The sequence below is a fragment of the Emydura macquarii genome, unplaced genomic scaffold, assembly GCF_026122565.2.
Source record: "Emydura macquarii macquarii isolate MOO-44397 ecotype Brisbane River unplaced genomic scaffold, CSIRO-AGI_Emac_v2 contig_306, whole genome shotgun sequence".
Taxonomy (NCBI): Eukaryota; Metazoa; Chordata; order Testudines; family Chelidae; genus Emydura; species Emydura macquarii.
Window position 1 is genome coordinate 9803214 of NW_027130443.1, and position 27071 is coordinate 9830284.

At 44.5% G+C, this 27071-nt stretch overlaps 1 protein-coding gene across 1 annotated transcript; it reads right to left on the minus strand.

The window, feature by feature from the left end:
- Positions 1-7267: 7267 nt before the first annotated feature.
- Positions 7268-26624, minus strand: GNA11 (G protein subunit alpha 11). The gene is made up of 7 exons (XM_067558658.1): positions 26240-26624; positions 20023-20207; positions 17895-18049; positions 16416-16544; positions 14597-14726; positions 13619-13772; positions 7268-11485 (listed from the first exon to the last, which is right to left on the minus strand). The coding sequence occupies exons 1-7, from the start codon at positions 26373-26375 to the stop codon at positions 11295-11297; spliced, it is 1080 nt and encodes a 359-aa protein (XP_067414759.1). The 5' UTR covers positions 26376-26624; the 3' UTR covers positions 7268-11294.
- Positions 26625-27071: the final 447 nt, after the last annotated feature.

The following is a 27071-nucleotide window of genomic DNA, read 5'->3' on the forward strand; positions in this document are numbered from 1 at the left end:
CTTATTTCACTGGATTTCTGCTAATTCTCCACGTCAAAACAAAGGGCCAAATTCTTCTCCCAGTTGCCCTTTGATTTCAGTGGGTTGCATGGATGTAAATGAGCAACTCAGCCCAGAGGACAGCAGCCCTTTTTTGATTTCCCAGGCCATAAAGGGAAGTGGATCAGGAGAGCCGAAAAAGACCCATGTGGTTTTCTGGTACTGGGTCGGGCAGCCTTTAACATCTCCTGTCTAGTGGGAAATCTGCAAGGTGAAAGGGAACTGTCTGTTGGTGTTCTTAGCGCTGGGAACGTGTAACCCGCCTGATTAGCTTTGCCATTCAGTTTAGACACAGACCTCGCACATACGACCCGCTGCCTCCTCGTGCTTTTCTCATTGTCCCGGGTCTGTCACTGATCGCTGCTAGAAAATCTCTAGAGCAGGAAATCTCCCACTGAAGTGCGTCGCAGCAGAGTTTAGGCCAGTGCTGAGCACATCCAGTGTGACCAACTCGCACGATTTCATTGCATATCATGACGTTTGGGGGTTTTCCTTAAAGCTTCTCTTGGCACCAGACCCTCAGCTTCCATTTAATAAAGAAGTTTCTAGCCCAACTCCAACCATGCAGGATAGGAAGAAACTTCCCTGGGGTAACTTATTTAGTAACTGGGTTTCTTGCCTATTCTTCTAAAGCAGCTGGATCTAGCCACTCTTCGAGACAAGACTAGGAGCTTGGGTTGTGCTCTGGCCCCCGTTACCCTGCCATCTGAACCCCTCATATCTACCACATGGCAGGTAGAAGCTGATTCATGTGCCATAGCAAGAAACTCGAGTCTGTTTCTAACGGAGTTTAAAACTGTCAATCAAGCAGATGAGTGGTAAGAAGGCTGAAAAAGACCCCACGTGGTTTCTGATAACAGTCTAAAAAATGGCAGATGTGACACTGCGGAAAAATCTGTGAAAGCAGAAAGATTGCTATCAACATGTAGGCGTGACAACTTTATCCCTCCCCATCACCGGTAACTTTATCTCCAAACCCTGAAGTTTAAGATGCCTGGGCTCCACCCAGACCGCATCCTCCAGTACAATCAACAGATCAGTGGGCAAGATCCATAGCTCGGGTAAATCATCTTAGGTCCATAGACTTCAGTATATACGAGCTGGGAAATCGAGCACCGTTTGTATCCAGAACTCCTGAACACTGCTAGAAAAAGATTGATAAAGGAGAAAGGTTTGCTAAACAGAACTTTGAAGGGGAGCAGGGGAAAGCTGCTTTTAAGATTTCAAACCTCCAGCCCAGACGCTGTGTGGATGGTTTGAGATGTTATAAAGGTTTAATTGGGAACAATTCTGGTAAGGAAATAATTAAAGATAGTCTTTTTTTTTTTTTTTCTTGTAAGACAAGTGAGCTGTACTGATGAGACAACAGCAGTGTTGCTTACCATAAGTATTCAAAAATTACCAGCCAGGCTCAAAAAAAACCAAGATTGAATTAAAAATTGTGACTTTTTTTTTTTTTTTTTTTAAATTAATACATTTTAGAGCCAGAACCTTACATTCCCCCCCCCCAAGTGAGAGCTGAGATTTTTCACATAATCATGTGACTCCAGGAGCTGGGGCTTTAAAAACCAATCAGAAATATTGCAAGACTCGTGATCAAATCACAAGAGTTGGCTGTGACAGAGAGCAATTTCCTGCAAGATCCTGGACAGACCGTACTGAATTCAGTTTAATACCTTTCCAAAAGGGACCACTGAGATCATCTAGTCTGACCTCCTGTAGAACACAGGCCAGAGAACTGCCGCCAAATAATTCCTAGAGCACAGCTTTAGAAAAACAGCCAAGCTGTTTCTCACAATGGAAGGCTTTCTTTGTGAAACTCATCACTCGCCTTGCCCTCCTTCACAGACCTGGGCAACAGACCTGGACTAATGCAGAGAAGTAGGGAAATTCCCCTACCCTGTTCACATGAGATAGCTGGGGGGAAAAACATCCCCTACACACAAACAGCTTTCTGGTTCCTCATTGTACACCTCACAGATCCTTCTGCCCAAGGAAGGGAGGGGAATGAAATCTCAGACATCAAGAGATCTGAGTTCTTAAAACTACAGGCCACCACACCCTTGCAGTGACAACTGTTTTTCAGTTTCTACCACACGTTCCAGCCCTGCTCACATGACATTGGCTGCTAAAGTATGAAAATTTTGCAGAGATCATTCTTCGCATTGCACAGCATCTCACCCCCTGTGGAAACATCAGCAACTGAAGCCTCTCAACTGCCCCGTTTGAAGTGGTTGAGGTTAAGTGACTTGCCCATGAATCTCACAGGAAGCCCGTGGCACAACCAGCAACAGAACCTAGGAATCCAGTCACTGTCCCTCACTCTAGGCACTTGCATGCTAAGAACTATCTGACTCTGCAAATACCCCTAAGAGAATCAATGGGACTAGGGACAGAGTAAGGTACTGCTTGATCTGAGTGAGGATGGTAGAAGGAGGCCATAAAACATCCATACTTTGGCTTCTACCAGCAGCAAGAATCCATGAAATCCAGTGGTGATTTATTCATGCACGTGGAGGGCAAGGCTGGTTTGTTCACAATGGAAGTGAAACACAATCGGTGGGGAATGAAATGAGAAGCGAGTCAAATAGCGGTGTCAAAAACTTGAAACAAACACACAAATGTAAAGTCTTGAAGTTACAAGTTCGGCTAATAAGTGTATGAACTTCCTGCCAGCAAACGGGGCTAGTTTGACTGTTCTGTCTTCTACATAACCCCAAGACAAGCATTCTCAGCCAGAGGGGAAGCTTTCAATCCGCCCCACCCACACCAGCGAGGTTTTTCAACACTGAACCAGAGAGAGGTGATAAGGGGATTCAGTCTGCAGGAACTGGTTAGCCAACAGCTGCGCTTGCACAAGAGGGAACAATCAATGCCGCTGGTGGTGGAGGTGGTTTGTAATGGGGACACCTGTCCACCCAGAACTGACGGAAATAGAACTAGCTGAGTTTGGTTTTTATTTTCCTGTGTGCACAGCTAAGCTTCCTGGCTTTGACAAGACCTGGAAATAAGAGCCACTGAGAAAACCTGTCACCTTTCCAAACGCCAGTGGAAATTAAAAGAAGAGAACCATGCTGGAACCCTCCACTGAAGGGCTCACCATCATATGGTCTCTGGGCCAAAATTCTGGCAAAGATTCAAACAAGCATTGACAGGAAGGAATGTTTCTCTTATCACAACTAAAGCTTCTCTTTACACCACATCAGCCTATAACTGACAGTTGCAGCCATCAGTGAGAAAAGCCAACTCCCCAGAAGGAAAGGATTAACATCTGGGCCCAGTCAGGGATGCCAGAAATCTGACAGGATGCCTGGACTGCTGATGCATCAAGCATGATTCATGCCCAAGCAATGAGGACAGGCCAGTGGCAGAAAAGTCAGGCAGGCAGGCGAGGATGTAAGGTTATGACTATGCTACAGTGGTGTAGCTATGGTGCTGCAGTTGTACTGCTGTAGCACCGTCAGGTGCACCCGATATTGACGGGAGGGTTTTTCCTGTCGATGTAGGTAATCCATCCCTCCAAGAGGTGGTAGCTAGGTTTGGTGACCTAGCTGTGGCTACTGTGGAGGTTAGGGTTGAGCTAACAACATTGCACAGGGAACATTTTTCACAGCCCTGAGCAATGTAGCTAGGTCGACCTGAAGTTTAGGTATTCACCAAAGTAAGAGTAGTCTCGGTAGAAACAGAAGGGCGACCATAAGAACTGTCCATCTCTTGCCTGGTTTATGAATTCTTGAATTTTACGACACTCGTGTTCTGTCAGCAACATGCAGAAGAGACAGTCAAGTTTACAACAGAGAAAATCCAACACAAGTAGATGGTTATGAAACACTGGAATTATGGAAGGGCAGTTACAGAGAAGGGGCCAGATTTACAAAGCTGCAGATAAGCATTTTTATAAAGACCACTATGTGGTGAAGTGAGCTAGGTGCTTAAATACCTTTGGAAACCTGTCCCCAGGTTGCAACCAGCTTCCATTCAAAAGCCTCATTTTAACCCCTCTCTGGTATTTTGGTTTTTGAAAATTCACTTGATCTGAAAGTTGCCAGCTTGCAGAAAACAAAAATTCTCCTTTGTCTTTTGAGTCAACGTTTGGAAGAGCACTTATCCATTTACTTTTTCAAGTTAGATGGTGATAAAAATGAGGCTGATTTGAAATTTTTACTTTCGTCCTATGTTCGTCTCCTCATGGCTTAAGAACCATCTTTACGGCCTTTTAAGCTTATTTATTGTGTCTATCATAGCAGTGATGGGGAGCATATTTCCAACACCTTAAAAAGCCTCGTGAGCCGGCTCGATTTGAGGAAAATAGGCTGTAATCAACCAACGTTACTGGCGGTTTTTGATGAGGACAGTGCGGGGCCCAATCCTGCTTTCACTAACTTCAATAGACCTGGGGGGGGAGGGACATTGGCTTCAATGGTGACTTGTGCAGGAGTTTGAGAGTATATACTGCCCCCTTTTGGCCGATAGCAGCTTATGTTCTTTCTATAAGGGACAGCTAAATTAGCACACGCTCGGCTGAAGCTCTTTTCCTAGTGAAGGCTGAATTAGCAACGTAATAGGTGGAATAAGTGAGCTGCTCAGTTGAGATAAGCAAATAAGGTTTCTTTAAAACCTTTCACCTCAGGTCTGAGCAGAGAACTGCAAAGCAAAGACGGCGTTAAGCCCAGGTTTCTAAACAGGCTTTTTAAGAGGTATTATTCAGAAAAGACCATGACGCCTGCTCAAATAGTTGCTGCTTAAGAGCTTCCAATCAGTCTTTTTGTTTTCTGTTTACAGAGCACCTAGCACAATTTGGTCTTGGTCCGTAATGGGGGCTCCTAAGCATTACCACAATACAAGTCATTTCTAGCCAGGATGTTAGAAGTTTTCAGTAGCACAAGTTCCAGCTTACGCTTCCCTCTCATATCCCTGAACTTCAACGAGGCTACTCTGGGGAGGTAACTGCACCGTTCACAGCAATAGAGGTTTCCAGGATTAGGTCCCAGCCGTGTGTTATTTTCTTCCTGGGAAATTCACTTGGTGCTGCAGCTGGTGTAGCATGAACTGTTTGAAGATAGCAAATACATGAGGGACTGTGCAGGTTTCCAGGAGCCAGCTACAGTTTGGAGGCGTAAGCTCTTCAGGGCAAGGATTGTGACCTCTTGCCCATCGTTTGTAGATACTACCGGAAATAAAGAACTTCACTGAAACGGTGCCAAGGGGATTTCATAGGAGAAAAATTAAATCAGTTTTCAAAATTTAAAGGTTAGTGGGGTATTAAGCACAGAAGTCCCCCCTCCATTTTCATTTCCACTTTGCAGTCCTGTTAAGAAGTGTTCCCCTGGCTTTCCTAAAATACACTGAAACGTCCCGCCCAAATCAATGCATAGAGGGGAGGGAGGATTGGAACACTAGACTTCATTCTTTTACAGATCTTTGTTTCTATTAGTAGTAGTAGTAGATCACCACAGCACCCAGGACTCACTCACTAACCAGGCACTAGGCCCTGTACAAATACAGGACAAACAGTTGCTGCCCCAAAGAGCACTTCTGTCTAACTTTGCCATTGGCAGTTACCAATTTGTTCATTGGAAGAAACATTCCATAAAACGGGTTTTAAAGGCCTGTCTCCACCTGTGACCAATTGCCTCAAATGCAAGAGATCAGTAGTGTCTTCAAAAGCCTACCATTCCAAGTGTTCATGAGCTTGATTCTTGATACCAGGAATTCAGTCAGACACTGCATGGCTAAATCAGCAGAGTTAAAGCACAAAGATGCAAGACGATCCCAGACATGGCGAAGCATCCTATGTGGATTAAATATTGAAGATCAGACTCCACAGGGGCAGGGGGGAGAAGGGGGTAAATGTTGCACTGATGCTTTATAAAGCCCCTAGCAGAGGGTAGATGGTTGAAGTAAGTATTCTCCAAAAAGCAAGCCTCTCCAAAATAAACTTCAGTTCCTAGCTATGCCAGCCAGGAAGCCATGGTAACACATTTAATGGAATGTTTAAAACAATCTTCTTGCTAGAGATTGTAACACAGTGATCAGCAGCAGCAATAGTCTGAAAGAAAAGCTTCTCCCCATATGAACAAGAGAAGACAATTTTGTTTCCCCACTGAACGCTTAACTGTAGCTTTGAGGCCAAAAGTGAAAAAATTAACACAGAACAAAGGTCCCTTTTCCTACTGTAATATACCTGATGGTATGAAAGAGTCTTGTGTTACCTACTTTGTCTATTTCCCCTCCCCACAGCTCCTCCCCAATAGTAAGAAAAAACATTTCCTAGCAAGTGGATCACCATTATTTGTATGTACAGAAGCTCAAGCAGCTGTCTTGGTGTCGCTAGTGACATCTGGTGGGGCATTAGGAAATACACTCAATAGCATTGCCCAGACCTTTGGAATTTTCAAACAAGTCAGTCCACCACGTTCGGTTTCTATTTCGTGTACTGTAGTCCAGTTGCAAAAAGGCAGAGTCTGACCCAGACATGGAACTCTGGGACATGCATTTCACTCAGCCTGGATAGAACATTTAGCGCTACACACACACCACTCCCCAGCCGACAAGATCAAGATGCCAAGAGAAGGGCAGTTCGCATTGAGGGCCAAGATATAGTTAAGCATTATACAACACAGCCCATGACCACTCTTCAATTAATGAGCAGCCATGAAACAACAGCTTCCAGCACACACCGCTCCATGTTTAAATGGTGACCAGTTCAAGACAGAGCACTGCATGCCAGGCCTTGTAGTCTCTGCAAGCTTCACCTGTAGAAGAAATCTTCTATCATGCAGTCTACACCAGGGATTAGATCAGCATGGCTCTCTCTGAGGAGTGTGAATTTTTCCACACCACTGAGATGTAGCTATGCCAATGTAAGATTTCAGTGTAGACCAGCCCTTACTGGAGATTACTAAAAGCCAGAAACTCAGGCAACTCCCTCCTTCCTCTCCTTAGAGAAGGGATGGCTTCACAGTTCAGGCAGAAGAGAGAGTTAGGAGGTCACTGGTTCTATTCCCATTTCCAAAGCCTTCTGCAGTCACTTTACTTCTTGCCTGAGTCCCCAGCTGCACCATGGGGCTAACGACATCTCCCACAGATAAAAGATGCTACAGAAGGTCAAAACGGTCGAGAGGCTCCTTCACCCGTATGAGGCACCCCTACTTGCTGGTGAAGTTATTTGGCCAGCTGGGGGTGTGGGGGGGAGAGTAGCAAACAAACACCACATCACCAGAACAGATTTTAGGAACAAAATTTATTCCAATTTCAAACAGAGAATTTATTTCAGGAGAAAGATATGAAAATCAATTTCCATCAGGTATTTCTGTAATAAGGGTCCGTGCCCAAGAGTCAGAGTAGGACCGTTCCAAGAAATGGTCACACTCCTAGACTGGAAAAGAGCCTGGGTGGACCCTGGCCCTGGGCAGTTTATTCAGAAACTCCTTGTCCCTGCCCCTATCCCTCCCTGCCCCCCACCTCCACCCCCACACGCACAACAATACATGCATTTCAAATGACAAGGTTTAAAAACAGCATTTTATATAGTATCTTTTTAAATAGGATAATGTTTAAATTGTCTTAAATCAGGATCCTATAATATACAAGTATAACCAAATAATTTCCACCACATTGGCACTTGTAAAGAGTCTCTGGCACTACTAAAGAAGGGGCATTGGCACAAACCATACTTTTAAAACTGGGTGCTGCATTACAGACTTTACCTCTGCTGGACTCTAACAACCTGGTTCTGTATAGTACAATACGATGGTCAGCACACTCCAAAAAGCACATTTTAAAAAAATTACCAAGTAATAAAACACGTGGGGAAAAAACCCATAGCTGAAGGCAATGCCAACATCACTAGGAAGCAACAACAACAGACGGAAGAATCCGATTCCAGGAGAAAGGGAAACAGGCAGGGCTGGAGCTATCCAACACGCTGGAACAGGGAGGGGCAGTTGCTCACCATTTGACTGATCCTTTTGGAATGATGCAAGGAAATGGGATGCCAATGCAAGGAAATCGAGACGATCTTCTCCCCGCCTCCCTCCCCCCATGGGTCTCTCCATTGTAAAGTTGAGGATGGCTCAGAGTAGGCCTGTTTCTTCAGAAGGACCAAAAAAAAAAAAAAAAAGTGCACTATGGATTGAGCTTAGCCAAGAGGCTGTTTCCTCAGCCTAAGATCCAGGATTCTTACACGTGAATCTCAACAGACTTCTGTCCTGAGCTGCTATCCCTTGCTCTGGCACATGGGAAATCCTGACCGGCCCCATCACCGAAGAGGATGATATAGGCAAGTCTGGTTCTCAATTTGGCACTTTCACTAGAGCAGGCATTTGTTGTGGGTCCCCACCCCCAGAGATGTGGAGAAGCAGAGCTGGTTCTGCAAGAATTGCCTTCTCTTCTACGCTACAGCCCACAGACACCTCTGGATTCTGTGCGCAACGCTGACTACTTCCTTCACTAGACCAGAAGAGATTTCAGAAACATGTTGTGGGACAGCCCTGACACACGATATCCCCACCCCAATTTTCCTCATTCCCAACTAGTGATGAGGCCAATAGCTTTGCAAAGCAGCTCACCAGGAGGGTAAACAGCTTGTGCTCAAATCTTTACCAAAGCTCAAAATCCTTCCAGAATTCATCACAGCTAGACAAATTCACTGTGCTCCACGCAAAGGATGACGCAAGAGCCTTCCTTCTGTGCCAGATCAACATCTCTTCTCTTGGAAGGTAGAGGGATAATACCAGCACCAGCTCAGATTCAAGTGGTAAGTGCCACCATCATTAACTGTGGAAAGGAATCTCTGGGACACTCGTTCCAAGAATCTGAATCACTTAGCCCAGGTCCACTGCCGGCAATTGGATGCAGTGCAAACCATTTACAAGATCAGAGAAGCAGAAGAACTGGCACATTATAGGCTCAAGAATGGCATTTAGAATAGACCTAAGACAATTATAAAATCCTCTTCATAGAACACTTGACAAAAAGGATCATTTTGGCATAAAGACAAAACACGGTAACATTGGTGCAAAGCTGTCTGGCATCTGAGAGAATTCCTCCCTTGTTTCTCCTAAACATTAGGCAGGATCAGGAATGTGGTTATTCTACAAGCAGCTGCTACCCTACTCTCAGCTTGGACTCTCAGCCAGACCCGGGCTCTCTACTTGTTGGTCCCAAGGTTATTACTCCAATACCAGCTCTCCGATAAGGCCAGGCATCTCCAAGAGCTTTCTTTCTTCTGTAGTGCTCTGTGAAATACAGCAGAGACTTCCCTCTCTTATTCTGGAAAACAGTAGGGAGGCCTAAAACAGAACTACCGGAAAGTAGTGTGAACTCCAGATTTAGTGTTAGACGTCAAAGGCATCTGGGCAGTTAGATTTCATTACATTTTGTGCAAAACACCGATGTAGTGCTCAATCTACAAATGAGAACAAAATATTGGACACCCCTTTCAACAGTGCATCTTGGGAGATCAGGGCCTTCGTTAGCCTTAAGCTACCATCAGCAGTCTATAAGCAACCAAAGGGGTGTCTGGTTTATCCAGAGAATTTTTGGACCCAATGCTACTCTTTGGAATTGTAATAGAACTGTTAGTGTTGTCCATATTTCACATACGTCCAAAGGTGGGACAGATTCCACTGTGCTTTACTCACTACTTGCCTCGTCATTGCAGTCTTCTTCTAGGCAGGTACAAGAGGCAGCAGAGCTTTGGTACATTTGCTCACCCACCCGGGCTTCTGGAAGCCTATAAAATGAGACTGAGGGCTTCAAACCCTCCTGTTCAGTGGAATTCAATTTGGCACCTAGAATCCAAAACAATCTCCATTCTGAGTTACTCCTGCATCAATGAACTCAGTTGCCTTCCCCTGTACTAGCCTGCTGTCCATCCCACGAGAGGATTCTCACTTCAGCAACACATTCCAAAAGTGACTGCTGTACTCTCAATTATCAGGGACCCTGCACCTCTGGAGCAAATATCTGTGCAAGTGCTCCAAAGAGAATCCCTGCTCCTCTAAAGAAAAACCACAGCAGCACCTGTCTTCGGGAGTGAACGGACAGGAAAACAATAATAGAACAACCCAACTCCTCCTAAAACTTTTCACAATCTTTCAAGCAATAAGAATCCTACCCACACCCACGAGTCCGTGTCACCCAACTCTGGTCCTTTCTACGCAATCTGTGAGCGGGGCAAAACTGAAGCATTCTTACAAATGCGCACAGCTGGCACAAAATGTGATGAGGACTTCCTTGCTGTTCACAGCATGCGAGAGAACCAGAGTGTAGCATGTGACACCTCCAATCTTCAATCCAGCAAAATTTGGTGTTTGAATGCCACAGAATTACTCAGTGAGCTTCTGATCTTCGCAGCATAGAGAAGTCACTCACTTGATGCCTTACACTCCACTCAGAGTGAGAGTTTCTTTCCATAAATTGAGCCTACTTTTAAAAATAATATTAATACAGTCAGGCACTTCTCCCCAGGCTCAGCAGCTATTGCTCCAAGAGCTCCCATCATTTATAGTCCATGAACAAAATACAGCAATATGTAGCAAACTATGTATAGAACATCAATAATTTAAAAAAAAAAATCACAGTCTCCATACCTTTTATAATTGATAAGAAAAAAAAGTAACCCAGACTAAACCGTACAAAGAATGGAAAAGTGATGGCTTTTTTGTAGTGGGTTTTTTGCTATAGATGGAGAGCAATTGTTCCTCCCCAACATTTCATCACAGTGAACGATGGGGTGTGTCCTTGGGGAGGGAAGGGTGGGAACAAAAAGCAAGCAGGATTAACGATTACACCAGAGGCACCCTATGGCAAAGGCGAAGGGACCAGTAGCATTCCACACTCCCACAGTCCAGTGAATTCACAATCTTGGCCGGAAAAGTTATAGATCTCTATATATAACCACGGGAATGAAAAGGAAAATAAAAGCGGCTAAGCAACAAAATTAAGCCCAAGATTAGGCTGCCTTGGCTGTAGGCAAAAATTAAGAGGTGAACAAGGTGCCGAAGAGTGAGGTGTATCCCCCCGTTAACTGTGAAATAAAAGCAATTCGTTAAAAATATGAAATCAACTACTCTGTGGACAGAGACATGAGACTCCAGGATAACACTGAGCAAATTCGCCACTCCACAGATCAGACAATTTGCAATCATTACATCATTAAAAATTAAGATTTTTTCCTGTAATTTTTAAATTTTTCTTTTTTTGTCTTTTCTTCAGAAGGAGGCCTCCGAGGGGGCAAGAGGCAGAGCAGGTCAGACCAGGTTGTACTCCTTCAGGTTGAGCTGTAGGATGGTATCCTTGACTGCAGCAAAGACGAAACGGATGTTTTCCGTGTCTGTGGCACATGTGAAGTGAGAGTAGATGATTTTGTCGCTGTCTGGGTTTAAATCCACAAACATCTTGAGGATGAACTCCCGGGCTGCCTGAGCATCTCTCTGTGGGCCTGCAGCAAACAAAGACAATAGTGAACAGCACTCCACACAGTCCATTACCTGGTTTGAAACTCCAGAATTGCTAGCTTGGTTTTTTCCCCTCCCCTTCTAAGGGTGGGAGGTTATGTGAGCAAAAGGGAGAAGAAGAAATTTAGCCCCCTTGTTGCTTCTCAGTCATGGCATCTGGAACACCTTATGCCGAATACTAACTGATCAGACCTACTAGGTGCTTTTAAAGCTTCAGAATGCCAAGTTCTGACAGGCTCAGAGGTGCTGCTTTAAACTCAGTGCTCAATGAAACATAGCATTTGACGTAACCAGCCAAAAGAATAGTCCATCTGGATCAGTACACTGAAGTGGCAAATACATGATGTACCTGAATCTCCCCCCTTATAACATACCTAGTCAATTGTGAAATAATGTTGATCTTGAGGGGTGTAGATTTCTTCCTGACCCCTGTAGTAATCATCTCATGCCTTGAAGCACAAGATCTAGTTCCCATTATTTCTCCATGCATAACAAAATCAGATTCCAATCAAGAAACCCCCCAAGACATTAAACTGTAGCATTTCCTCTCTGATCAGCCAGCTTATAGAGCTCCAAACTGCAGCTGTAGTCAGTGTTCACTGTATGCCAACAGTGGCTCCTTCGCCAGACACCTGATGATGCTCTATTCGAAGCGCTTGGTGTTCTCATATTCCTTCCATTGCACAGACCACACATTGAGAAAGTCTCAGCCACCCCCTCCCATTCGCAATCACACAACATCCCTTGGCAATTACAACAATTGATTATATGGAAAAATCATATTAGGAAAGCATTTAATGTATGTTTCTGCTATCCTGTCATGTGATTTAACAGCTGAAGATCAGAAGCCAGCACCATGGGACCAATCAGTTCACCATGGACCACCAATTGTCTCCAGATAGCATGGGAACCTCTCACATTTACCAAAAGTAAAGACTTCAGAGTTGTCTGTACTTCCTGACACCAGGGGGCAGGAGACTCCAGGGCTGGAAGGAAGACTAATTAGGAGCTGTTTTGTTACAAGTCCATAATGAGGCAAGCAGCTTGCCTGGAGGACAGAACAGATAGAAAATTCTTCAGGGGGAAGGGGATTTCTCCAACTGCTGCCAGAGAACTGTGGCCAACAACAACAAAAAGGCTGCTCTTCCTTTATCCTGTCAGCAGTTTTCAGCTGCCTCAAAAGGGCTAAGAGTTGGGGGGAGGGCTTAGAAAAGAGCTTGTCTGACTTTATTCTCCCCTGTTCTCCTTATACCTTCAATCCCATATAGATTTAGCATCATCCAATATAGTGGGAGATGCTTATATGAACACACTGAGCTGCAGATCAGAGGTTATAAGAAACTCCGTGTATGCTGAAGCATTTAACCTCAAATGGGACCCTCCCTCCCTGCATCATGTAGGTATTTTTGGTCCAAAGTTGGAAATGGCAGATTGACAGGGATTTTACCCTGCCCGAAACTTTTCAACACCAACATCAAAAAGACTTGGATGATTTGACCAGTCCGTAAATTATGGCCTGTGAAGGGACTGCATCCTGCACTCGTAAAAGGAGGAGTTTGATGGTCTAATTGGTGTCTTCCATCTCTTCTACCATTACATTCTTGCAGGTCTATAATTGTGTATATTTTATGTATGGAAATTAATACTCTGAAATCAAAATAATCACAGCTCCCTGCACAGATCTAGGGGAAGCAGCGTTTCTGCTGATTTTTGGCAGCTTCTTCAACTGTTCATCTACGAGAAGTCTGCATCTGTTTTTTCAGTCAGAATCCACAGGTTATATGAAGATTAAAATATTCACATTTACTCGCCACTTTTGCTCTTTATTAAAAGGTATTTCTACCCATTGAAGGGTTTGTCTCCTCCTAACTCCACTCAATCCTACAACAAATTCAGTGCTGAATCTGTAATATATTCATTTTTATACCATGATGTCACTGTAAATCAAACAGAAGAAAGCAGCAAACAAAAGCCCGCCTCACATATGAATGTAAATATCTAAACTAAAAAAACAAAACAAAAAAAACTCACAGGTGAAGTATGTTTTTTGTTGCTCTCTCCTTCCTTATTTAGTAAGTTTATTCTAGTGTGAAAGATCCTCTTTAAAATCCACTTACCATCAAACTCTGGGAAATAGTCAACAAGGTGGGAGTACAGGATCTTGTCTTCCAACAGGTCTTTCTTGTTAAGGAAGAGGATGACAGAAGAATTCTGGAACCAGGGGTAAGTGATAATGGTCCGAAAAAGGGCTTTACTCTCTTCCATCCGGTTCTGATGCAAGAAACAAACCACATCAACACACCACAAATCCTCATCAGTGAAAACCTGGCCATCTCTGATCTTACGCACATGAACTAATCCACATCATCTCAGATATCTCAGATGTCCTGTTCGGAACACCTATGTCCCATTTAAGTTTTGGTCCAGTGGAGCAGGTACGTGGATAACAAGTGCAATATCTGTGACTGATTTAAATTTAATTTGGCTGGTTCTAACTACTTGCGAGTCAATGAGCTTTCTTATTGGCCCAAGTCATTTTATGTGTTTCATTGTCATGTAGGAAATCTGGGATCAACTTCTGGTCATGATGACTTGTTCCCAGCCAAGACAGGTGTTGGCTCATGAGACGGAGTGCCTGCTGCTGCTTAACAGCTCTTCCAGTCAAGGCACTAGAACGATTGTTCACAAGACGACTAGCTATTATTTGGCAAGATGGTAGCCATGATACAACTCTAGGGTGGGGAATTTAACATGGGAGGAAAAAAAGGCACACATGCAAGATCTTGAGGGCTTTTCATCAGGGACCCAGAAAAATCTAGGGTGTGGAACACACAGATATCAGAATATTTCTGTATAATCTGAGTGCACTGTGCATTTCACATTATCTTGTGCCCTTTCCGTTTCCAGGTGTCCTGACCTATTTAACCCCAGGTTCTCTCTTTGTAGTGGGAAAAGCTAAAGGTAAAAAATAACCATTGCTAATTCAAGTTCCAGTTCTCTTGGCACCAAGTATTTCAGTACCAACCTCCAAGAAAATCAGAAAGACCCTCCCCACTTTCCCCTTATCATTAGGGCCTACTCCTGTTCAGGCTTACCTCATTATCAGACTCCACTAGAACTTGGTCATATTCACTAAGAGCTACTAAAAACATGATGGAGGTCACATTTTCAAAGCAATGGATCCACTTCCTTCGTTCTGACCTCTGACCCCCAACATCCACCATTCTAAGGAAGAGAAAGACATACAATCTATCAAAGCAATAACCTCTCAAAGATCAATAAGAGCTTCTATGCCTGCACCCAACGCACTAGGATATGAGTGAGAGAAAACTATCTCCACATGTGAAACTGGCATCAGGATAGAGGACAAATGTCACTGTAAGAGCAGTTGCACTCAGACCACAACCATGGAACTTCCTGTTACACTTCCATGTTTGATCTATTTTTTACCCTAGGAGACTGATAGCAAATATGAGCAGCCTCCAAAATTCAGCATCCTCATTCCTGTTTGCATTCTGGCCTAGTTTACTGAGCAGAACTTCTGGAACCAGGCTCACCCATCACTCTGAACTATGGGAACTGAAAAAGAAACTGACAGCAAATCCATTCAAATCCTGTTCTACCAAATGCTAAAGCTATTTACATTTTTATATTAAGGCTTCATATTAAAACTTCTGATTGTGAGAGAGAAAGTTTGAGGTTAAGTACTTCCTTTGGCTATTGGGCTTTCCCCAAGACATCATGGTGAATTGGGTTGCGCTAATCTACAGGCAAAGCATAAAACCAAGTCAACCACACATTCACACCACATGCCTAAGAAAAGCCAGCAGGATATTAGGTCAGTAATTTGACCCACTATATTATACCTGCATCTCACTTCTGCTGCACCTTTTATCCAGGGATCTCCAAAAAATGTTATAAAACAAAGCCAAGTCAGTCCAGTCCCTACACCTTAAATAATTCCTATCCCCATTTCACAAGTGGAGAAAACAAATCCGAGAAATTGACTTGCTCAGGGTGCAGCAAAGCTCAGAACTGAACCCCAAGTCCTGGCTTCCAGTCCCCTTTTCTACCACTTGTTCACTCTTCCCCTCCTATAACATCGGATGCTGTGACAGCAGGAACCAGGTAAGTATCTAGATAGAATAAAGGAGAATGCCTATTGCAAAGTAGCAAACATATTATCATGCCTCTGTATGTATTGCCTATTTGGAGATTGTATACAGGCACAGTTAACCCTACAGAGACACACACGATGCAGAAGTGGGTCAAATTTTGATGGCACAAGCTATTCATGGGAGAGCACCTTTGGAAGACACACACTGGAGAACATACATAGAAAAGCCTTAGTGCAGAGAAAGCAGGATCTCTCATCAGGGATAAAGATACATGGATCAAAGTATGTAACTGTATGAAGACAGAAGAACTTCTTGCAAGGGGTTACATTTCAGCCAGTGTTGCCAGAAGAGGGCTTACTTTTTCCTTTGGTGGATTAAGCTACCAACAGTTTGTCCAATGGGCTAGTGAGCTGTTATGTCTCATCAGATGCCAGCATGTTAATGCATCATAGGAAGAGAAACAATTCCTGCTGTATATCCACTTCAAGCTCTCTGGATAGAATCAGCAGGTCTAGCATCAAACCATGCCATTTGTCCAACAAATGCCTCAATTCCCAGAAGCCATTGGTTTCGACTCCTCTCACTCAGACTCCCTTAATCAACTTAAAAATCATACTATGTTTAGGGACCACACACAATATTCCCCACCATCACCGCCACCCACAAACACACGCTTAAGTCCTCCCTAACTAAGAATATGAATACTCTTGATCAGTAGTTTAAAAGCCAAGAGTAGCCCTCCCCAATTCAGTTCCACTTGAGAGAACAAGTATAGCATGGGCTACAGCTTCAGTACCTGAAGATAATATTCTCTAGGTCAAAGGGATATTCTATAATTCCGGTTGTAGGAACTCTAACTCGTAGCACGTCCTGCTGGGTTGGTAGATATCCTGGGGTTGCAATACGATCCACGTCACTAAGGTAGCTGTGAGAAGCATATGAAGGAAAAGAAAAAAAAAAAAAAAAAAAAAAAAAAAAAAAAAAAACACACCTTAGACTGTAGCTCACACTCATGGGGGTTTGAACACACTACAGCCACAGGATTTCTCTCCCCCACACACATATTGGGATTTAAACACACTCCCACTGCAGGTCCCTCCCTCCCTACTTCCCTCCAAAAAACCACCTTAAGGAGACCAAAAGAAATTTGACTGCTAGCAGTATCACTTGGGTAATTTAAAATGGGACAGGACCAAGTATTGGAAGACAAACATACTTCAGGGAACAATCTTTAATTAAATCCCAAGGAGATGTACATGTGGAGAAACCTATTAGGCCTATAGTCCATTTCTACAACTGTCTCCTATCATCAATAGACAGCAATACCCCAGAATCCCTTCTGACATAGTAACTGCCATGTGTCACACTTAAAAGTTACAGCCAAAACACTCAATTTTATTTCAGTCAAAGGAAGAGAAGAGGCCACATGCAAAGCAGCAGATACAAGCAGCTGTTCTCACACTCATTACACCAAATGAGAAGCATGGAGGTAACACATTTAGGAGACAATTACCAACCCCTAGGTCTCTGGAAATTGGTGCTGAGGAAAGTCCTTGATATAGGATGGATTTTGGCATTTCCAATGTTTACTGCAGAATTCAGTTTTGTTTAAAATGAACCGTCTACCCCTTCTGGTTATAAAAATCCATATGACCCAATGCAATGCCATTTTCCAGAGTCTCTATGTGCTCAGACATTCTGCAACAACAGCTCCAAATGTCAAATCCTGATCCACCTCAACCCATGGCTGCACAAAGCTAAGTCAACAGGAAAGTGGCATTTCTGCTGTGTAGGGACCAGGGACAGGGCACAGAGATGGCCTGGGTGCCACTAGAAGAGTGTATGAATCTTCCAGACAATCCAGAACTAAAACTTGTCCCATTCTTCCCCCTGCACCTCCGAGTTCTTTGTGTGTAACAATAGAAGCCACAAAACCAGTATCAAATAAGCGTGGTGACAACAGGTGTTTGGAATCAGTCAGAGGAAGGTTACTGAAAAGGCAGGGAGGCATATGCTTATAGTTCAAAGCCAGAACCACACCCCCACGCTTCCTAGACTACCCCATTAGACTAACTCATTAGCAGATAGATATACCCATACCATGGGGTGAAGTAATGGGAGGAAAGAGGATAATCTACAGAAACTAAAAGAAAGACAGCAGAGTAAGTTTCCAGTGTGATAACCATATTCAGGCATCTGTAGATATCAGCTATGGTTTGCAAGCTTTTCTTTAGGCCTGATATCCTGCAGAGCATCAGAGTGTTTATGTACTTACTATTTAGCTGAGTCGGAGAGCTGATATTCTCGCCTCCTGTCATAACACTCTTGGATTCCAGGGTCATTCCACAATGTCTTAATTGCACTTACATATGGCTGCTCAAAGGTTGTGACTTTTTCTACGTCCACTTCCCGAATCAGCAGTGCATTAGCCTGAGGATAGAAGGGTGAAAGACAAGTGAGCATACATTAAACCTAGATCCTCTTACCAAGGGCTCCAGGAATGCAACCTCCTGGATGCTGGTCAAGCTGTTGCGCCAGAACAGGACAGTAATGGGCATACTACACATCTAAAAATCATCAACTCATTTTATACTTAGATCTCCATCAGGTTAAAAGGAAAAACATCAATTTTATATTCTCAGTAGCAGTTACAACTGTAAAAGCCCCTGGAAGCATTACTTCATCCTTCATAGAAATTATTTAAACAGAAACGGCAACAGAATCGCTGAACTTAAGTTATTAAGTTGTGCTAGAGCAGAGTCATCCACTGTTTAGAAACACCAATACCCAAACACAGATCTGAGAGTTTGCAGTCCCAGACTACCTGACTTTTGGGCAGTGCAGTCAGTTTTATTACTGGGATTTCATTTTAAGGCTTTAAAATATTTTAGACTGCACTTCTAGGAGTGTGGGAGACATTACTGTAGGCCACTATAATCAAGACCTTTTGTTTCACGGAGGGGGAAAAAAGATCATCGGAATGAAATGACACCACGAAGTGCAGCAGGACTGAAGTCACCACTACAGCCTGTTGTATTAACAGAACTACCACACATGCCAATACTGCATCCGGAAGACTCTTAGGGCCTGCAAAGAGAAGCAATTTCTGCTCACTCAGACTATCCTTTTCTTCAAAGGGGGAATTGAATCTAGTTTGCTTTCCTATGTACATTGTTAGTGGAAGGCGACAGATTACAGCCCCTAGAGCAGTGGTCCCCAAACTCAGGAGTGCACCCCCCTAGGAATATTCGGGGGGCATGGCGGGGCATGAGCCAGACAACGGGAGGAGGGGGGAGACAGGGAGGAAGCGCTGCTCTGCCCCTAGCTCCCAGAGGGGTGTGGGCAGATTACATTAGGGATAAGAGGGGGGCACGATTTAAAAAGTTTGGGGAACACTGCCCTGGAGTCCTTTAACCACACCCCAGAGAAAAGGTGGGTAATGCAAGCAGCCTCATACCATGCCCATGCCTCAAAATTGAGCCAGAGACTCTCTCTAAAGGCCAAAGGGGAGTCCAGCCTTCAAGAACCATTCAATCCTTGGCACTTCTGTTGAGAACGCTAACAAGAGGGCCAATTAGAGGCAGCTGTGATGTGGATACCTGAGCATTAAGAACTCATCTGAGCCCTTCAATTCTTTTTCCCTTTGCATTCAATCTTCAAGTCCATACGGACTAGGGCCTCAATTTGGACCAATGCTCTAAAGAAGAAAGGTGTCACATCCAATTACTAATACCTTAGAACACCCAGACCCATTGTGGACATTAAAAAAGTTAAAATACAGCAACATACAATTTACCTGGTCTAACTTTTTGTGTTGAGTTACAAATCCTTAAAAAAAGGTTAACAAAAGGGAAATTGACAGACGTCCATCTATAGCTGTTAGTAGGTGTCACTTTAATAGTGACATCTTGTGGGCCATACAAAGAGCTCCTTTACACAGCTTCAGGCTAAGGCACTGTGAAACTGTGAAACCTGTCATACAGAGGAAGGCCTGGCACACTCAAAACCTTTTGGTCTTTGTGAGGTGGCTGCAGATCAGTCTCCTACCCTAGAAATCTTTATGTGGGCCAGTCCACAAAGCAGTCCTCAATGGCCTTGCTCAAATGGAGAACACACCTGTCTAGGTGAATGAAAATTGTTATACTCCCTATTGACACCCCTATTAACAAAACCACAGAGTGGCATAGTACCACAGAAGCATTGGAAGGATACAACTGCCAAATGGTGCCAATTACCAGGAAGAGTTTGAACAGGAAGAAGATATAGCGCAAAAGGCAGCACAAATACAGGGCAAGGAGTCTCCCACTCCCTAAAAACACCCTCAGAAAAAAAACCACATGAATTGGTGAAGCAAATACATCAAGTGATGAGACGGCTCAATGGAGCTGTGCATTGTGGCTCACCTTATTCTGTTCGTATTTGTATAGGATCTTCAGAGTCTCCATTGCCCTGATCATGGACTGCATGGCAGTGAAGATGTTTTGGTACACCAGCTTGGTGAAGCCCCTTTTGTCCTCTTCAGAGTAGCCCGAGCCATGAATTATCCTCATCTGTTTGATAAATGTACTCTTCCCACTTTCCCCAGTGCCTGCAAATGAAGAGACCAAACAAAGGGAAATGGTCAACAGAGATCACAAATTAGGTTTGGTACACAGGGAGTGAAGCTGTTACTACATCCTACTTCACTGCACCTATTACTGTAACCAAGAAGATTCTACTCCATTAACCATTACTTTTTGGAAGTCTAGATGGTGGTCCTGGTGGGTCCATCCTATGCCAACCTTAAGCCTAAGTGACCATGATGGAAAGAGCAGCTGTTCCTTTTGACAAGCTTTAAAGCAATTCTGGTACTCACTCCAAATGTCACATTACAGCCACTCCTACACATGCTGCATCAAAATGCTCCCATTCATCACACCTGGCCTATTCCCATACAATTCAGTTTGATGCTATAATCACAGCTCCAGCTAAAAAGAACGAACCCCCGGGCACAAGTCCCTAATATATTCCTAAATCAGTAAGTTATACAACAGGGATGTCAATGGGTGGTGAAGGAGGCTGTTAGATCATGAAAGCACCAACAGAATTCTCATTATTTTAGTACAATCACTGTTTCCCTACACAAACTAGGTTCGCTCTTACCGGATATGAACTGGATATCCTAGAAAGAGCAGCTCTGAAAGGAAGACAAGGATTTAAAAACACCAACCTGCACCACACATTTTTCTTCTGAGTGGCCTGAAACGACTGCATGATACTGAATTTTTTTTTAAAATAATTGGGTGAAGTGATAACCAGAAAAACCCCTAGGGTGGTGCAGGGCCTGGGGCAAATCGTCCCAGCACAAAGCCGGAACCCTGGTGGCAGCCGCCCGCCTCCCGCCTGGTGCCAGCACGCCGCCTCCTGACCGGTCCTGGCACAAAGCGCGGGGCCCCCCAAAGCGCCATCTCGATTCACTGTACCCTAGGAACAGTTCCAGTGGTAATCCTTTTTCGATTAATCTGTGATCACTGACTGAGAATTGCTATCTTCAGAAAAAAACTTGTGAAGGGGACAAGGAAACAACATCTCAACTCTCTGCTGCAGAGTAAAGTTTTAAACAAAACAGACCAGCAGGCCAAACTGTAGGAATTAGTAAATAGAGTCCAGACCCTTTTGAGTTGCAGCAAACATCAGAACCAACCACCTCTCTCGATCACTGCTGAAATGGACAAAGCCATCATTTAACAGGTAAAGTAGGAGGGACACAACTGGGTATCAAGAAGATAGGTGACGTTAATTTTGACTGCTAAAGCTTTAGAAAAAGTTACTCTTTCACAGCAGCAGTGAAGATAAATATTTTAAAATCTAGGAAAATCTGCAGACTCTGCGGTAGGTGCAATACCTGAAACTGTAGACTTTAAAACCAATTAGATTTCAAGTGAGTGTTGCTTCAATAGAGCCAAGCTCTAAAGGCCAACATTTCCAGTAAAAGAAAAGGGATGGCACGAATGTGCTCTACATCCCAAAAAACTGAGCCACAAGTGCTGCTTGGACAAAGTAAAATGCAGACAACACACTACTCAACACATGGTACAAGCCTTCCTCACTACACTGCTTGTACACCTGTTGTGAGGGCAAGGTAGATTTGCACTGGTTGGATGTTTCGCACATCCCTCTTTTAAAGCCTGCATTCCATAAATTGCAGTCATGTGGGCAGGTCAACATTCCTGCCAATAGGGGCTTAGGAAGACATAAGCTGCAACAGGTGACAGCCCAGTGATGAAAGTAAGGTGCTGAAAAGGAACAAAATGAGAACTTTCTTATCCTGCAGGGTAAGTGTGAGGAAGAAAAGACAGGCAAATAAAAGTTCCCCCACAGCCCTGTCACAATCAAGACCCAAGCAGCATCAGGATAATGGGTTTTCTCCAGTGGCCTCTACTGTATGTATTCATTCATGTGACTACTGATCAGCTAAGGATTGGCTCTATATGCCTTCCACAGACTGTCCCCCCATAGCCACCTTACACAGTCTGCAGCTAATTCCTTCACATAGCAATAGCCCAAATCTACACTGTCCATTCTCCAGAAATAGGTAAATTCATTCTACAGCATACTCTTATGGAAGTTTTCCTAGACTTGCAAATGACGTGCATTTAACAGAAAGCTACCTCAGTATAGACCTTTGCTGATTATATTGATTGGCCCATGTATTACTAGATTACCAGGATAATGAACACAGATGCATGTTCATCTTGAGAGATATTAGCAAGGTGACAAATCCTTCAACTCTCCAGGTTCAGGGATACAAACTATGGAAAATCCCTGGCTTTAGCAACGTGAACCATCAGCTCTCCAATTAGAAATCAGGAGGTTCTACCTATTAAGACAGAGGCTCATTTATCATAATGCACATAAGTACTTCTTCTGAGTAGATTCTGAAGTCCCTATGTCTGTACAGCAGAGCAATAAACAAACATCCAAACAGGAAAAACATGCATCAAACCAGGAAGGGCAAGTACAGAAGCTAAAGAGCCTCGCAGAATGTTTAATGTCTCAGTTTACTGAACATTAAAATAATGTTGTAACTGCCACTAACGATCTTGGTCTCCTCTAGAAAGCTACACCACAAAAATCAGAAAGTGAAATCTTTTGCGGTTGAGTTCACTGTGGTGAGAAACACTTCCTCGTGCTTTTACCACAATAACCAAAAGAGAGGTGTCTCAAAAGTACTTTGATGATGCAACTGTAAAACAAACTTCAGCACCAGGGCACTAACTTCTTAGGTTCACTTACTCTAGCACTCATAAAAGAACAAACGCACAGTCCCTGTCCTTCCATTTTTAAATACGTGCATCTTGTTTGTCTTTGGTCCCTCAACAATATGCACGCCAGCACTGTTATGGAACACTGAAAACACCAGTGAGGATAGTCTTCTGTCTTCATAAGAACACAATAACCTTCTTTATATGACAATGGTGAGATAAGGGAATAATCTGAGCTCACCATTCCTTCAGTCAATCCATAAAAGCCACACAGTTTATAATAAGTGTTGCTGACGACCACAAGTATATGAAAAATGCCTTTGAAAATGAACTCATGTTGGGTCAATGGCATCCATTGCTTACCTTCAAATTATTCTGGGACCAAAGTAACTTTGCACAAGAAAAATAACCTTATTTTCTTCATTAAAAAGATTGATGTATGCTCAGTACCAGTGGGCAGTAACTGAAGCACTGAAATAGCACTATTTATAACAGCATGTCTATATTTCACTCAATATTACTGGTTCAGACTTCAATATAAACCAACTGTCATCACACTGGACAGTGGGGCGGTGTGGGAGAAATTCTGCTTTCCTTACTTTATTGATACTCTACTGTTAATGTTCTCTCTTAAAACATATCCTGCCCTCCCACAAAATTCTTAAGCATCTCTCTCACTAATATGATCTCCTACATTTATGGGGCACTTTATATACTCAAGGATTCCCAATGATTTTATGAACCACACACAGGAGATTCACTTCACCCACCGCTGAAACTAAAGCCACAGGACTAATGTGACTGTTGTTTAAAAGTGCACAATATTACGTAACAGTTTAAGAGGCACTGAAAAGAACTATATCCTGTTGAAAGTGCCAAGGGAATATAAGGAGGCAGAATGCAATTATTAGGGATAACACTCTTATTCTTAGGCTTTGTCTAAACTATGGAAGTTTCCCCTCCAAATCCTAACTAGTTTTTTTTTTTAAAAGTTTAGCTGAATTGATTTCAGAACAAGTTGGAGCCAGTTGTAGGCCAGGGTCCAGGAAGCTTGAGCTTTTTTTTTTTTTTTTTTTTTTTTAAATTAACCAGTTTTCAAACCAGTTTAGTTAAAGAATGGTTCAGACCTCCTGGAGCCTAGTCTAACCATGGTACAACCAGTTTTAAAACTGCTTCAGATTAACTGGTTTTTTAAGCCAATTAGATTCAGGGGGAGGAAAGTTTCCTAGTACAGAGTAGGCCTTAAGAAAATTGACAAGTGGTTTTACATTTCATCTGGACAGCAGCACCTCCAACACTAGCATCTTTTAACACACTGCTGGGATACTGCACTATTAATGGCTAGGAAGAAAGTACACCATTTACTTAATCACTAAAACCACTATACTGCAGCCTAGATATTTCTGTTCAGTCACTCCTGGCCAGATCTGATTCTAACCTTGTTTAGCTTGTGAAAACTGATGCAGACATATTCCACATGTAGAATTGGAACTGTGCCAATTTATATCTTCAAACATCTCTTATTGGCACGCCAGTTCAGTACAGATCCCAAATTAACAGCCTTATTTAATCAGACCTGCTTCCCATTTCAATTTGAAATCACAGATACAATAGATGAACAAGACTCATAACAGAATGTATGAAACATCAGCAATAGCTTAGGGGTTTCACAGGCCTTGGGTTTAAGAGTAGCTTATGGGATATCTGCTCCCCAGCATAACATTTGCTGCTAACATTAAAGTTTGAAATTATTACTTTTTGAACACTTATGATGGCAGCTCTCAGAAACTCATGTAGAAGAACAGATTCCCTAGCCACTAGGCATCTTAGAGGTACTATGAGAAACCTTAGTATGCTGATAGAAATATGAACACAGACAAATAATATTCTCTAGATACTTAAATGACACTCTCACCCAACCAGTGTAGTATCTGAACAAGTATATCCTTATCTTAATGCGGGGAGACCCACTTCTGGAATTAGTTCTGACCATTTTCCTTTCCTGTGCCAATCTTCCTCCAGTCTTATTACTCCCCTTGACTTCAGATTCAGTTTGTCTTATCTTTATCTCTGCTAGGCCTCCCTCCTTGTAGGTTGGTTTAGATAACTCTGTGCCCTGCTGGAGGAGGAAGGATAAGAGAAGTTCCCAGGGACCTTGGGAACTACAGCTGGATAAATTCCCCCATTTAACAAAGGAGGGAGAAGACCATACAGGCCACCAGACTAGGTGGAGAGGATTCCTTTAAAAAGAGATGTTAATAAGAGACCCAGAAGTTCACCAACTATATATAACGACAACAGTTTGAGTACTGAAAATTCTCATACACAAATAAGGCCAGTAGGTCCAGTTCCCTTATTAAAGTGTTCGCCAAGATGATTGTTTCAAGACTTTAAGAGTAATTTCAATTTTGTGGTTTATGCTTATGTCAAAAGCAATTTTAACACAATATCCACTATGGAAGAAAACAAAACAATCAGCCCCCAGATTCAACATTAAAATTACTCCAAATCTGGAAAGAAGAAGGAATTGTTTAGACGTTACCATGCCTTTCTTTTTAAATTGCCCACGCTGTTTTTCCCTCACAAGTTACATTTTGGACAACAGCAAAGTGTCTGACGATTGTCAGCTCTAAGAAGTATGAAAAGGTGTGCTGAGTTGGGAGGCTGCGACCAGCCCACAGGTGCCTCCAAAGAGTCACTTGAGGTTAATGTGCGTGTTCGAAGATGGGGACAGGAAGGATGGCTACTACTGTGTGGTAGTGTAGCGCCTACCACAAAGGGACCCCATTCTTTGCTGGGCCTTAGGCACTAGCCTAACAAACAAAATGATTGTGAGTAACAACAAATAAAAGCCGACCATAAAATGCACATAGTTTTTAAGCATGGGACGGGTGCTCCGAGTCCCTGTTTTAACCTAGGCAGAGGACTGCCCATTTAGCCATGAGGGATGGGCTCGCATCAATAATCCCTGGGGAAGAAGGTACAACAATCGAGGTGGGGAAGGAAAGCCAGGCTCAGGGTGGGGACTCGGGAGAAGGGATCCAGAGCGGGGTGGGCGCTGGATGGGAGAAGAGGAGGGGATCCAGAGCGGGGTGGGCGCTGGATGGGAGAAGAGGAGGGGATCCAGAGCGGGGTGGGCGCTGGATGGGAGAAGAGGAGGGGATCCAGAGCGGGGTGGGCGCTGGGAAGGAAGGATCCTGAGCGGGGGGGGCGCTGGGAAGGAAGGATCCAGAGCGGGGTGGGCGCTGGGTGAGGGGGCACAGGGGGCACAGAGGGAGGAAGAGATTCAGAGCGGGGGTGTGGGGGAGGCACCGAGGGGGCGGGCCGGGCGGCTGCCGGCTGTGAGGGGGATGCTCGGCGCGGGGGGGCTCCTCACCCAGCAGCAGCAGCTTGAGCTCTCGGCGCGCGTCGCGCTTGTCCCTCCGCAGCTGCTTCTCGATCTCGGCGTTGATGCGCTTCGACTCCTTCACCTCGTCACTCAGGCAACAGGCCATCATGGACTCCAGAGTCATGGCTCCGCCGCCACCGCCGCCGGGACCCCCGGCCCAGCCCGGCCCGGCCTCCTCAGCCCGGGACCCCGGCCCGGCCCGGCTCCCTCAGCCCGGGACCCCACCCCGCCCCGGAGCCCAGAGCCCTCCGCCCCCGCCTGCCGGGCCTAGCTGGCACCGCGCTCTCCCCTCCGCCCGCCCGGCTGTGCCGCCCGCTCCCTCCTTCCCCCCCTCAGCCCCGCCGCCGAGAGAGAGAGAGAGAGCGACAAGCGCGCACAACCTACCCCGCTGCCTCTGAAAACAAGGCCTGACTGACTGCGGCCGCGACCAATGGGGCGGCCTTCTTGGCCCCGAGGGGCGGGGCTAGTAACGGCCCGGGGCGGGGCCCGCAGAGGGAGCAGGGTGCAAGTTTGGTTGGCCGAGCAGGAAGGAAGGGAGGAGGGAGCTGGACGCGCGTTCAGGAACCGGGGCGTGGGGCCGCTGGGCATTGTGGGACGGTGGAGGACTATGGGAAAGGAAAGAGGGAGGGAGGTGCCTAGTGCCCCTCCTAGGGAGGGAGGGGGAGACTGACCAGCTGGGGAGAGGGCCCTGGGGTGGGTCGCTAGTAGGGTGGGGCAGGACAAAGAGGGAGCAGAGAGGGTGGGTGGGGGAGCCTTCCCTCCAGCTGGGGCATATGGGGGGCAGCTGGGATGTGCTCCCACCAGCTGGGGCATATGGGGG

Bases quoted from the DNA above. Each gene is read 5' to 3' on its own strand.
- GNA11 (XM_067558658.1), bottom strand. From the start codon at position 26,375: ATGACTCTGGAGTCCATGATGGCCTGTTGCCTGAGTGACGAGGTGAAG. The intron at 20,208-26,239 runs GTGAGGAGCCCC...CTTCATTTGCAG, and splicing joins GCTCAAGCTGCTGCTGCTGG to GCACTGGGGAAAGTGGGAAG. The intron at 14,727-16,415 runs GTACTGAAGCTG...TCTCTTCCTTAG, and splicing joins CTAGAGAATATTATCTTCAG to AATGGTGGATGTTGGGGGTC.